This window comes from Charadrius vociferus, unplaced genomic scaffold (genome assembly GCF_000708025.1).
Source record: "Charadrius vociferus isolate BGI_N301 unplaced genomic scaffold, ASM70802v2 scaffold376, whole genome shotgun sequence".
NCBI classification, from domain to species: domain Eukaryota; kingdom Metazoa; phylum Chordata; class Aves; order Charadriiformes; family Charadriidae; genus Charadrius; species Charadrius vociferus.
The window spans coordinates 90,121-103,865 of NW_009648888.1; the positions used below are offsets into that span (position 1 = coordinate 90,121).

The 13,745-nt window shown below is 46.8% G+C and overlaps 1 protein-coding gene across 1 annotated transcript in view; it reads right to left on the minus strand.

Moving 5' to 3' along the window:
* Positions 1–3,999: 3,999 nt before the first annotated feature.
* The window catches only part of LOC104288320 (alpha-fetoprotein-like), a 19,579-nt gene continuing 9,833 nt past the window's right edge, over positions 4,000–13,745 (minus strand). The window contains 10 exon segments of the mRNA XM_009887106.1: positions 4,000–4,344; positions 5,196–5,433; positions 6,187–6,284; positions 7,524–7,625; positions 8,264–8,396; positions 9,356–9,570; positions 10,186–10,315; positions 10,891–10,988; positions 12,123–12,270; positions 12,798–13,000. Of these exon segments, the coding sequence (XP_009885408.1) occupies positions 4,000–4,344; positions 5,196–5,433; positions 6,187–6,284; positions 7,524–7,625; positions 8,264–8,396; positions 9,356–9,570; positions 10,186–10,315; positions 10,891–10,988; positions 12,123–12,270; positions 12,798–13,000 (1,710 nt within the window).

Genomic DNA, 13,745 nt, shown 5'->3' on the forward strand with positions numbered 1-13,745 from the left:
GGAGCACAGAGGGGAGAAATAAAAATAACTCAGCAGTTAAGATGTGTGGGTTAAATAGCAGCGGCCTTCGAGAGGCTCTCTGGAGGCAGGGCAGGAGTCAGCCGAGGAGCAGACCCACCTCTCGGTGTTTCTGGCTTTGTTCTGCTTAAATGACGGTAAGGAACGAATGGGAACCCTCTTGCAGAGCAATATTCAGACAGTTCAAATCAAGGAGCATGGGAATAAGCTAGTCCATGCTCGTTAGAACGTGGCTGGGGCTACAGGGGGCTGTGCCCGCGCTGCGGCACCCGTTTCTCTCTGGACGCAGGAGAAAGTGTTTCAGAGTTGTTATGCGGAATAGGCTGTTACTGTTATCTGTTCAATTCATAAATGCTTCAGTAGCTGTATGAAGGTGCAGTGCCAAAATACTGGAATATGAAATACTGCTAATTCCTTGGTCTGAGATGAAGAGAGAACTCCATGCGCAGACTGTGTGGAAAAGGGTGTTTTCAAGCAATTTCTCCAGTCCTCTGTGTACGTACACAATTCCTAAACTGAGCTGGTTTTGCTACCACCTGATCTAAATACTTGAATCCTCAAAAAATGCTGAACTGGGACTGAGAGGTGCTGGAAAACAACTGTGGAACATGGCACAGGTTAGCTGGAGTCTGCTGGGATTTAAGGGCTACTGAAATAAAGCCGTGACTTCGCTGTGGTCTTAGTTTCTTGGGAATACTGTCTCATTTAAATGAGTTGTTTGACAAACACAGACAAAAACAGGGGAAGAATTTATTCCAAATCATCATTGGCTATTGCAGGTAACACAGCAAGGAAAAACAGAGGTGACAGAGGAAATGGGGGTTGCTTATGAATTCGGACAGAGCCTGAGCCGTTAACCACAAACACAGCAATTTGAGTGTCGGTCTTACCTGAATCTGTACTACTGAGCGACCCCATGAGAAACACCCCAAGTAATCACTGGATTTAAAAAAAAAAAAAAAAAAAAAAAAACAAAAAAAACCCCCAAAAAACCAAACAGAAAAAAAACAGAAAAGTGAAACTGCCCCCCAAATTCCAGCAGACTGATCTTCATCAGATCAGGAAAACGCAGGGGTGAGAGAAGCCCAAGTTGGCCGCCTTGTTATTGCTGTGGAACTGAAAACATCACAGGTACGTTGGTGACGCCTGTCCAGCTTTTGTGTGTCCCTCCCGGCTCCCCGCCCCTCCCAGCCAGGCTGTCCCAGAGCTTCGTTCCCCTTAGCGGGCACTGATGCGCTGGTTTTTGTCCCGGGATCGGTCTGTTGTGGTACATGAACATTGCCAGCTTCCTGCGGCCTCTCTTATCAAAGCAGGCAAGCCCCATCTATTTGAGCTTTCCTTTTTGTGTTTTCTGCATCGTTGACTGTTACTGTTGTTCTTTTTCAGTGAAATGCTTTCTAGAATCGCAGTACCGGAGATTTGTTCTCACACTCAGCAAAGTCCTTAGGAGAGGCGAGGCCGATGAAACCATGGCCCGTGTGTTACGTGGCTTGTGCTTTTGTTTGATCTGTGGTTGTGCTTACCCCTCCGGCACGTGGGCACAGAGTGAGACTTTAATCAGCAGCAAACCCTGGGCGACGCTGAGCCAGCTCCTGCTTTGGTGGAACTGCAGTGTTACCGCACAGCTCCCTCCTCAGGGGTTTTCCTGTGCCGAAATGGCGCAGCTGCTCGATCGTACTTTTCTTGTATGTGCAATTAGTCTTCATAGAACCGAGCTGGGTTTTTCTAGGCTTTTGCTCTGATTTGCCAAGATGATTTTGACGTTTGAAATCTTGCCAAGGGATGTGCAACAGTGAGTTGCTGTCTTCCTGTCAGCCACAAATCCAATGAATTGGTTTTCTTCTCGTTCCTTACTGAAAGTATTGCCGAGCCGTGTATACAGGGTACATTCCGACGGGACTCCAGTTGGTCGAGCTCTTCCATCTGACTGTGAAACCTTCTCTTTGAGGGGAATACTTCAAGCTGGGTTGGCGTGTTCCGAGATGTTTGTTGGGTAAGTACTGCTGGGTACAGGCACCGACAGCGTGGGGCGCCTGGGTGTCTCTCCCCTTGAGCCAAAGGCTTCCAGAAAAAATATTTCTTTATTTTAGTACTGGTTTTGATATATGATTTTTAACACTCCTTCTGATTTCTTTTAATATAAAAAAGGAAGTAAAAACCCAAAAGCTGGTTTTGTGTCAAACCACCCGAGTGTGAATTAGCCGGTCGCCCAGCGCTACCTCGCAACACTGGTCTGCTGGGCGGTGCATCACCAGCTCCTGCTCTGCCTGTTCAGTGACAGTTTGCTTATTTTCCTTCTTTCTCACCCTCTTCAGGATGCCCAAGATAATATTTTTCTGTGCTTAAAGGCAACTTCACAACTGCCCTAGAGCAGCCTGTACTAGTGAGTGTGTGCGTTGTCTTTAAAGGATATTGTCATAAAACTGCAAAAAATAATTATTTGGCGATTGAAAAATAATTTAGAAGCGGTTACAGGCAGATTTTCTTAACTTGATCTCATTTGTGTTTACGGTTCCTAGGCTTAAGATTTAAAATGCTTTTCTTTTTTTGGTAGCTGTGACTATTTGGTGTAAGTAAAGGAACATTCCATGACATAAGACGGGGACCACATCTGAACCCTGAATGCTCCTCCATTTAACATAATCTTTCAGTGGATTTCTTTAGGTGCTCCCCTCCCCTTTGGACTTACACTGGCTCCAAGTTAAATTGGTTTAACTCGTACATATCCTTGATCATTTTGAATCAAAGTGATAGGAGCAAGAACATAAGCGTGCCTACAGGTTTCTCCCCTGTCTGAATAAAATGGATGAAAACACTTAATTTTGAGGTAAGCTGAGCTCTGCGAGCGGACCAGCTTTGCCGTTCCACAGCTCGGCAGATTCTAGGCGGGACTTTGATGTTTTATTCTGAGGCAGCTCTTGGACAGCGGTCACAGCGGCAGATCGGGCAGTGGCAGAACTGTAGCTGGTGCAAACCATCATGACGTCGTTAGATTTGTGAGTAAAGAGCCACAAGGCAGTTTTCCCCAGTATGAAAAATCATACGTGCCTGTTTCTACTTCATGAACAATGAGAAAAGATCCGCTCAGTGTTTCGACTTTGTGTGAGTTCCTATGGTTCAGCAAGTATCTTCCAGTACGCTGTGTGAGCTCTTTATGCTGACAGCATTTTTTCACTTCGCTTTATAAGTTCTGGACCCTGGGGGGGAAAAAAAAAAACAAAATATCTATGAGCATGAGAAAGATGATATAGTTGTGAACAAGTTTAACGAGCGTGGCGGCGGTAGGTAACGGTTCATCTTTGCTAGTTGTGTGCAAACAGTGTATATGCCAAGTGCATATACATAAATCACTGTGTTTAATAAATGTTTTGCTTTTAGCGTTCAGCTCGAGTTGCCTTTGAGGATTTGGTATTTGTCGGAAAAATCCTCCAATGCAGTTCTATCAGGAGGAGTTAGCAGAACGCTTCTTTGCGGATACGCTGTTTGGGGGTATTCAGAGATGGAAATCGCTCATTAATAAAAGAGAATTTTCTGTACTTTATTATTCAAAGCAAAGCAAGGCAAAGACATAGGAAAAGAGCGAGCAGGGCTCAAGGGCCGTGGCTGGTTTGCTGAAGTTCAGTTAAGGAACAGCTGGAAGAAAGAGAAGAGAAGTATGCAAAAGCAGATTTCCCGGAGGGTAAAGAGAAGCCAGCGGAGCTCTGCAGTTGAAGTTCAGCGAGGTGAAGTAACAGAGGAAAGACAAGAGGAAAATGGATGTCGGGGGAATAAACAGGGAAAATGCTTTTGAATATATCCTTTCTCTCCCTATCGCAGAGGAACTTTTCGAGAGAAATTCAGTTAAGAACTGTTAGCCAGGGAAAGACCTTTGCCCGTGTCCGTCCCCAGTGCAAGTCCCAGGGACTGCCCAGAAGCAACAGCTGTAGTTGACTGTGTCTATAAGTTGCTGCACAGAAACTCAAGACTCCTTAGATGCACTCTCTAGCGATCATTCAGCTGGTACACCGATCTACTCGTGCTAGCAGAACACTTTGTGCCTGCAAACGCAGCGGCAGGAGTTCTGGTTAGCCAGGCGTTGCTTTTGCTGCTCAGTGGAAGAACGTACACTCTTGCCTGTACTCCGTGTTTGCGTTTCGGTTCCGAAGGTGTGGGTGAAAACAGAAACGGTACCTCTTGCAGGAAACACGCCTCCCGGTTTTCCTCTTTGCAGCACTGTTCCCTCATGGTGGTGAAGGCGGCCGTGACGGAGCTCAGCTGTTCCTGTGTGATCTGGGGCTTGTACTTGATGAGGTTGATGAGCATCCTGCAGGAAAAGCCAAGCGAGCCCTGTGAAGCCGCAGGTGAGGCAGCGCTCCTCAAGCACTAGTCCTGCACTCTCCCTCTCCCTCCCTTGCTACAGCTTTGTCATTTTCATTCACCACCCAGACAGTATTTGTAGCGGGGAGCAAAGATGCGCCCCGTTCCCCTGTGAGATAAGAGATCGGTGGTCGGGTTTGGAGGTGCTGCGCCATGAATATCGGTGAGAAACCGTGGAGGTGGTGCCTGTGTTGGGCACTGCTCCAGAGGGCTCAGGACAGTGCGGGTCCACCACAGCACAATTAATGGCTAAAGAGGGATTTGTTTCTTGCAGTGACTGGGGGGGGGGGGGGGGGCTGTCCTTCACGCAAGTTTTCTCTGACCAAGGCCACCAGACTCCAGAGCTTTTCTGAGACTGAAGGAGTGCGTGGGATGAGGAAAAATGGGTGGGCTTTCCCATCTGGGAAATGAGCCCTAATTAAGCCATAAAGGCCGTGCCGTACTTCAGGCAGCAGCTTCATCCTCCTTCTGCTGTCTTTTGATGCCGGGCCTTGTGCAGTGCCCGTGAAGGGCGGTGGGAGGGCAGGTGTAGCAGATCCAGCTTTGCACACCTGTGGCTTCCTTTCTGGCGGGGTGCACCCACGCAGCTCCCCACCTCTGAAAATGATGTTCTAATCCAGCGTAAGTTAATACACGTTCAACCAGAAAGCAGAAGAAAGTGGGACTAGCGCGAGAGGAAAGACGAGGAGCTTGGGAGAGGGGGTGGGGGACATAGGGCTGGTTTTCCGCTAGCCAAGTGCGGCACAAGAAGGCCAGCCAGGGTGGACAAGGGAAAAGGGCGCGTCGCCAGGATAAGAGTAAGAAACACTGGGGTAACAAACAGGCACGTCTTACTCCTGCTTCTTGTGCTGTAGTTTTTCCTCTTCAGAGGTACACAAGTCTTCGTGGAAAGTGAACAGCCCGGGAGTCAGTGCCAAGGGCACGTAGTGCTCATCCATTTCTAGTTTCCCCATGCACGGCCTCCTGAGGGCGTAGGAGCTGCTGCAGCAGTGGCAGACTCCGGGGTTTATTGGATCGCTCAGGTGCCTTCTGCATATTTCTCCAAGCACGAGATCCAGCTTTACCAAGAGAAGTGGAAAAAAAAAAAAAACCAAACCAAGAGACAACTTTACATTATTTTTTTCATTGACAAAAATCCCTGAAATCATGCTGCTCTTAGTGAAGTTATTTTTTTTTATAACTGAGAATTTAAATGAAACCTTGTTGGTAAGATAGGTAATAGTTTGTATTTCTACTGAATGCTGACTTTTGTCAGTGCAAAGATGGCTCAGGTTTTCCAGAATAAATATGTATGTGCAGCTTTAGGGACTATCTTTGCATTTGATTTGTTCTCATCGGGAGGGTTTCTGCGGTTATGTTCTTGTAAACGTGATGTTCTACAAAGGGGTGGCTGGAGGACAGGCTGAAGCTTTTCCAGGGGGTCGGCTTACAGGCCTGGAGAATTCTTAGGGAAGAGCTGAACAAAACTGATCCTTTTCACAGAGCACTAGAGCTTCAGGGATCTAGGAAGGATGAACTGGGAAGAGAGATCATCAGCTTCAGAGGGAGCAGGGCGGGATTGCCCGCGCTGCGCAACTGTGAACTGCCCCACAGCGGCCTGACAAGTTCCTGATCCTCCTGTCATTTAATTCAAGCGTTAACTGCAACGATGCTGAGTTACGCTTATTTCAGACCTGGAAATACATCTTCAGGCCAGGTCAAAAGCTCAGTAAACATTTTTTCTCATTTACCTTTACTCCAAGCTCTACAACTCTGCTGGCAGCAGAACTGGTGGCAGAGTTTCAAGAAAAAGTAGGACCAAGATAGAGAAGAAAAATACTCACGTTTTCCTCGGCACAAGGCAGTAGCTTGTCCTGGCTCAACTGGCAGCATTTGGCGCCGATTGCGGTCATTTGCTTGGTGAATTTTATCAGCTCGGCGGATGTCAGCTGAGGCATCTTCTTGGTGAAGCTCATGAGAAGCCTGAAATGATAATTTCTTTTGATATTGGTGTTTCTGTTCCGCCAGGCAGCAGTGAGCGAGCCGGTGCCTTCGCACGCGTCAAGCTGCAGCCAAACCCCCCCGAACGCTCAGGAGTGCACGGGCAGGACGAAGCCTGGCGTTCATAAACTCAAGTCAGCAAGTGTAAGCCTGCTCTGTTGGTTTGAGCACTCTCCTTTTTCTGACCAGTCTCTTAACAGGTTAAACAAATAAAATTAGGGATACAGCGGCCAGTTACATGCTGGTGGGCCCTCTTACCAGGTGGTACATATGTGTTTTAGGTGTTATTTGTTGCCCTGGGAGCGCGGGCAGCTTGTCCAAGAGCAAAATTGAACTGGAGTGACTTCTTGGCACACTGGATGAGAGCAGAAGATGAGCTCAAAAAATTTCACTTGTTTTTTCTTTTTAAAAGACCGCTTATTCACCCTCGTAGGCCGGAAAACCTGAACACCTGTTAGGGCAAGCAGAAGCAGCCCACCGGGTTTGTTGGAAACCCCTATTTCCAAATGTTCTTTAAAAATCAGACCTGTACGGGAGCGCAGAAAGCCCGACAGATCTCCCCAGAGGAGGCTAGCTGAAGCCTAATTTGAAGTATGCAAGCAGTTTGGAGGTTTCACTGAGATTGCTTACATACTTTGTTAGGCACGCGCTAATTAACATTGCAAATCGGGGCCAAAGTTCCCCCAGGAGGCTTGTGCCTGCATGTTGCATTGCAGCAGAGTAGACGGTTCAGCTGGTGCAGTTTTGCTCCGTCTACTGTAGTTAGATTTGTGTTAGAAATGTTAAGGTTTACATCTGCTGCAGGAGCTGGATAGGGCAAAGTCTTTTGCTGAAGACACAGCAACTGTCTTTTGGCCAAATTTATGACTTTTAAGTTACAGCTCGCAGCTCAAGATGCAGCTGCAAAGCGAGAACATCATAGGAAACATGGACGGGAGATTGATCAAGTTGTCGCTTCACATTTCATGAGTAAAGTTAAGGACAGAACTCATGAGAGGCCACAACGCTATCTTGGAAAAGAAAAAAAAACAAACAACCTAAAAATCATTAATACATTGGTTTAAATGTTCAAGTGGTGGTTTTTAGCCAAGCTTTTCTGACATGTGGCTTGACTCCAGCCCGAGTTGTGCGCAGCTGGCACAGGAGTAATGTAAGCATGTGAAAAAGGAATACTCGTTTTGGAAGTAGTAATCTCCTTTCTCCTTGTAAATGTCACAGCTCGTCTTCATGACAGTTTCGGTTTCATATATATGTTTCTTCAGTTCTTCCTCCTGAAAAAAATAAGGTAGTTTGAGGAGTCATTGTCTCGGGGGGAATGCAGCGCACCCTCCTGCCTCGTGGTATTGCCTGGATATCCATAGCTTCCTCTCACCTGATAAATACCACCTCTTTTTAATGCCATTAGAAAGTCTTCATCTGTCTGAAACCTCTCTAAACTGCCTGAAAGTGATAAATCTCCACCTTCAATCCCCTGGAAATACTTAACTTCGTATAACTGATGGAAGGCTGGGGCTGAGACACAGGGTGGCTCCTACCTGCCACCGCGTATTTACAACGCTGCTGTCTCTGAGACAATAACCATGAGCGCCTTCTACATTGTCAAGAAGACAACTGGCACCGCTAGGGAGCCCGAAAGCGAGCAGAGCTCACACAAATATTAGCTCCATCCCTTTCCCCAGCATCTCTGTTGATCCATGTTAAATTGCTTCTCAGTTGAAGATTGCGAAGGCTCTGCTGATGCTTTTTCCATACGGGAAGCAGTCGGGCCTTGCAATATTTGCCGGGTTTTTTACCGGAGCTGTGGGTACTCGCTCTAGACCTGGGGCAGGGATATTCCCTAGCCAGAACCAGTCGTGTGGTCACACGCGTGAGTCCACCCGTACGTTGTGTGGAGGTGGATGGCACCCACCCCTCTGCTGCAGCAGTCGTCTGGAGCACCAGTTTTGCAGCACTCTTTCAGCAGGTCCTCGTATCCTTTACCGATTCTTAAAAGCATCTGAGCAGAAAATTCAGGGTGTCTCCTGGAATATTCATACAGAAACCTGCAAGATGTGGAATAGCAGCAATTAGAGATAAGCTGACACAACTGCCCTCCAGGGGTCGGGGATGGTAGTGACAGCAGGAGTGCGTTCTGGATGGTTTTGTCAGAGGTACGGTGGAACGGGGAGGATTTCCCAGCGTCTCAGCCTGGCACTGAACCTGAACAAATGGTGGCTGCCTGAGCACAGCAGTGCCTGAGCAAGTCCTGTGCGTGTAACAGTCCCAGCTCAGTGTTAGCTTGGGTCAAGCCTGGCTTAGAGCTTTGCGGGGCTTGGGGTTTCGCTCTTTGTGTGATCCTATCGAAGTCATGATGAAGTAATTTCTACTAACAGACCCATTTCTGGGTAGACATTGAAAAGATTAGCTGTGCTGAGGCAGTCACCCCCCACGGCAGTTGTGCCCAATCAATTAGCTGCACTTTTCATAAACGAAAGTGCCGTGTACTGTTTGAAGGGAATTCTTTGGTTTTGGGACTCGATGCTGTTTCTGTTGCAGCCTGCGGCATTCTCGCCTGAGTTTACTACAGGTAGGATCAGGGCTTCCCGGCACAAAGGAACACAGCTGGAACAGAAATGGACCGATCCTGTTTGAATCACGACCGGAGTTTGACTTAAACAAGTGGGTTTTTTAAATTACCACTAAAGAGCGGCTCAAAGCTGTATTTTGGCCCTGAGAGCAGAACTGATAGTAGCTAAGTTTCACATCTGCCTCTTCAATTTTGTCTCTGAAATAACAGTTCTGCCCTGCTCTGCCTTTGTTCCCGTTCCACGCCTTCTAGGGCTGAGTGGAGATCGTCTGAGATGGAGTTTTTCGAGTTCGACTTGCACACTATCCCGTGCCCGCACGCCCACGGAGCAGACAAAGCCAAGGCTGATAAGCCGGGCTAGAACCCCCAAACTCTCATCTTGTGATGCAAGTATTGAAACAGCGAAATTGAAGAGTAGAGGAAGACCCGCGTTACCTGGCTAAGTGGGTATCTTGTTCTTGGGCAAAACGTTCGCATATTCCTTTGTCTTCGATAAACTCCCTGACGTGAGGGGACAAGCCAGCAGGTCTGTCATCATTTTCTGCGTTAACTATGCATTCGCTTCGTTGTAACAGAGGCTTTTCACAGCACGTCTTAATTTTACTTGATAGGATGTCTTGGTGGGTGCAGACATAGTGTAGAATCTCTTCCTGTAAAGCAAAAATGGGGATGAAGGGCACCAGATTTTGGTCGGTTTTGGATCAGTGTTTTTATCTCCATTTTACAGGCAGGGAAGGTGACTCCCAAAGAGCGGAGGCGGCTGGCCGAAGCTCTGTGACAGACATCTGGCAGAGCCAGGAAGAAGGCTGAAGCCCTGGCGATCTATTTGCTGCAGTCCCTTGCTTGCTGTTTGATAGGTGCTGCTAGGGAACCACCTAAACCGAGAAGTTCCCTGTGTCGCCACATACCACAGAGAAGCGGTGAGAGTGAAGGATTGGGTACGTGAGAAGAAGGCAGAGAAGGGAGGACGGGCAGACACTGTGTTCTGCCAGAAGCTGCATAGAAATCGATGTCACAGCTAGGAGCTGCAACCAAATCTGCTGAAGCAGTGTTAGGTCATTTTAGCCACAAAGTGATCTTTCTGCCTTTCTTGATGATTTCACACCAGGAAAAGTCAAATGGGAAAATCAACCGGGTTTTTAAACTGAAGAGTTAAACTCCAGTTTTGGAGAGCAATCAGTACAGCATAAGAGGGGAAAAAAAAATATCAGAAAACAACAAAAAGCATTCCATTTCTGCAGACATGTAACTACTAAACGTCTTACCCTATCGTGCATACAGTCCAGCATATCTCCACGACAGCAGTCCTCGTGCATGTTAGCAATGTCCATCACAAGTTTGTTAACAGTAGCAAAATCAGCTTTGGGGAATTTTTGGCTTATCTGAGCAAGTTTCCTACAACAAAGAAAAATGGTTATTGTTTATATTCACAGCATGACACCGTGAAAGCTATCATTGATCTTCTGTGGAGGGGTTATCCAAACTGCTCAGGAGGGGTCTCTCCTTGCTCCTGTTGAAGTTAACAAATAAATGTCCCTTGAAGCCACTAGCTGAGATTTTCAGGGTTACCTAAGGATCCTGGGTGAATTTCAGTGTGAGGTGGTGGAAAGAGAGGTAGGTGAGCATGAAATTACAGCAGCAACCTTGCATCAAAAATGGTTGAGAGAGATGACTTGTGTTTTTCTCACAATCTCTCTAACTTTCATCCCACAGAGATGTGTTCCTTTCACACTTTGGGATTAGATTTTGAAAGCTCGTGGCAGTTTGTAAGGAAACGCTGACTGCTGTCATGCACACATTTATATTCCGAATCTGTCTTCCTTGTTAGATGCTGCTAGTGACCTGCATACAAAAAGGCCACGGCTGCTATTTGGGGTCACTGTACTGGGTGCAGGTGTGGAGCCATCCACAGCTCACGCACAACATGCCCGCTGCATTTCAAAATAACGATAAACGCGGGGAAGACTCACAAAGCCTTTAAGGTCCTTTCTCCAAACTTCTTCAGGATTCCACATGTGTGTTCCTGCCTCAGGCCATCTTCTTTTATTGGCTTCACCACCTTCGGTGCCTGGCGGAAAGAAGGTGCAAACCATGGAAGTGGAAGAAAACACAAGACAACGCTCTATGCTAAAACTGTTGTGGCGATGGCTTTTTTTAAAGAGGGATTTTTTAATACTGAAAGAAGAATGCTGTCCAAGCCGTGATATCGTAGAATCCTAGAATCATAGAATGGTACACGTTGGAAAGGACCTTGAAGGTCATCGAGTTCCAACCCCCCTGCCATGGGCAGGGACACCTCCCACCAGCCCAGGTTGCCCAAGGCCACCTCCAGCCTGGCCTTGAACACCTCCAGGGATGGGGCCTCAACAACCTCTCTGGGAAACCTGTTCTAGTGCCTCACCACCCTTAAAGTGAAAAACTTCTTCCTAATGTTTAATCTAAACCTGCCCTCTGCCAGTTTATAGCCATTCCCGAACTAACTGTTGTGCTTGCTCTTTATTCACCAGCAGTTATTAAGTAAGTGTTCTGTGAAAAGAAACCAGAAGCCTTTTAGACAACGGTTTCAGTATTTTTAGCGTAGGGGAAGAAATCATCACCTGGGAATTACCTGACCGGCTCTTCGTTATTATTAGCTAATGTACCATTAACTATGCCACCACTTGTGGCCCAGCCAAACTGCACGAAGGCCATAATCAGCTCTTCAGCAAGGGCAGGTTCCTCATCCGTATTTTACACCGCTTACAGGTATTTTCCTCTGAATTTCTGACACTGATTACGTGTGGGCTGCGTCTTTGCAAACTCTCGGCTGAGCAGGAGATGTGTCGTGGGGTACCAGCAGTTTGTCAGACCTGTGCACTATGCACAGCACCACATCCTCCCTCGGCGTCCTTACGACAGACCCAGCGCCGGTGGCAGAGTCGGGGTGGGCAACGACGCTGTCACGGGGAGCGGGGACTTCCTTGGGCTCCCCGTAAAGCTCTATCTGCCCAACACCCCGCAGTTGGGAATTCTTATTGAGCAGTTCAAACTATAATGCAAAGGAGCATTTAAGCCTGATTTCAGCTTGTCCTTAACTAGGTGAGTTATAATATCAGATTCGGATGCTGAAAAAGAAATGGCTGATATCTCTGCTTTGGTATCTGTTCAGCTATAGGAAGTCCCTGGTTGCGCGTGAATAAACTAAACCCCTGTGACGGAATACCTGTCTCTGAAAGCATTCCTCCAGGTGGTGAGTGGGGTCTTCAGCACTTCCGCAGCAATTCTTCATCATGTCATCGTACCGGAGAGCAACAGAAAGGATTGTTGGGGCATAGAGGAAAGGATGCCTTCTGGAAACCTCGTAGATGAAACTAAAACCCGGAGAAAAATGTCCTTAGTTTCGGAGAAACTACCTACGTGCAGGCGGCAGCAGTGTTATTGCAGTATCTGTCGTATATTAAAATGATATCTACTAGAAGTGATTGTTTTCCTGTCATAACGACAAGCTTTATAGCGTGGTGTTTATCTTGGAAAATTCTGATGGGGCTGACGTTTTCCTGGAAATAGAAGTCTCAGATCCTGCCAGCTGTGGCTCAGAGGCAGCAAAAGTTGTGCTTGGCTTTTAAGGACTGAAGGGAGGTGCTTGGTTTCAGCTACAATAAACTAGGCCAGCTCGTTTGTCATTTGGAACTATATCCAAAGCAGGAGGTGGGGGAACAGGCTTTGCATAATGACAATTACAGCTAGATGAATTATGCAAGTAATTTATATTAGGAAGAAAAATGAATACAAGATTACCGAAAAGCTTAGACTGAACTTTTTGGTGGATAGTGCATTTGCTGTCCCCAGGCCCATAACTGTTACAGTTAAGCAACAAATCTCTGATTTATTTACTTACTATCCTGTTAATGGCAGTTGCTGCTGTGAATGATTTTTGCAGGCAGCTTCAGCATTTGGCTTTTCAAAAGGAGATATGATCCCTCTCGATGAATTTTTAAGGGAGAGGAAGCAGTAGTTTCTCTCAGGATCATTTTTAGTACAGCAATCGGTAAACTTGGGCAGGTTTTCCTCCTGGCATATCGTATCGAGGAAAATCCTGTCCTGTGAAAAATGAGAAAAAAAAGTTAATTGGTGCGAGGACTCCAGTTTACTCCTCTGCTCTCTCTGAGGAGGCTACAACAAGTCCTGACCTGCATAAACTCTCAGTTTCTCTCTTTATTACTTCCTGCTTTGACTGCAGTGAGAAACACACTGACCTCTTAAACCTGTAAGCGATGATTTCTCAAAGTCTCACACCTACCGTTTATGCCAAGACAGACTTCGAACTGGAAACACACTTACCATATTATTCAGACCTTTTCTTGATAACAACCACGATGATTGTTCGGTTTGTGTACTGCAGTTCGCAGCACGGCAGGATCTATCCTTTTCTAAGGACAGTCAGGTCCGCACAAGGAAAAGTGTCTCGTTTCTTCTTCGTCATTAGCAGTGCTCAGGGTCAGCTGTGAGTCGCGCCTCAGCTGGGAACTGTTTTAATTCAGGGTTTGTTTCAGTGCGTCTCACAAATCAGAAATGAGCCGTAACACAGACTGCCATTCACGTTTCCTGATTCAGTCTGCCACAGCTCCGAAAGTGTGTGGGAGCAGACACCATCAAAAACCAGGAATGTGAGTTAATAGAGTGGGGCAAGTGCCTATAAACAACTCATTTGCTAGAAACGCCTAATTTGGCTTCCCCTGAATTTTGTTACATCAGCCGTAAAAGCACAACTTTCTGAACATTTTTTAGAAAGATACAGGTCAAGGATTTGAAAAGATGCTGTGATATTTGGGGTGGGGGGAAGAGC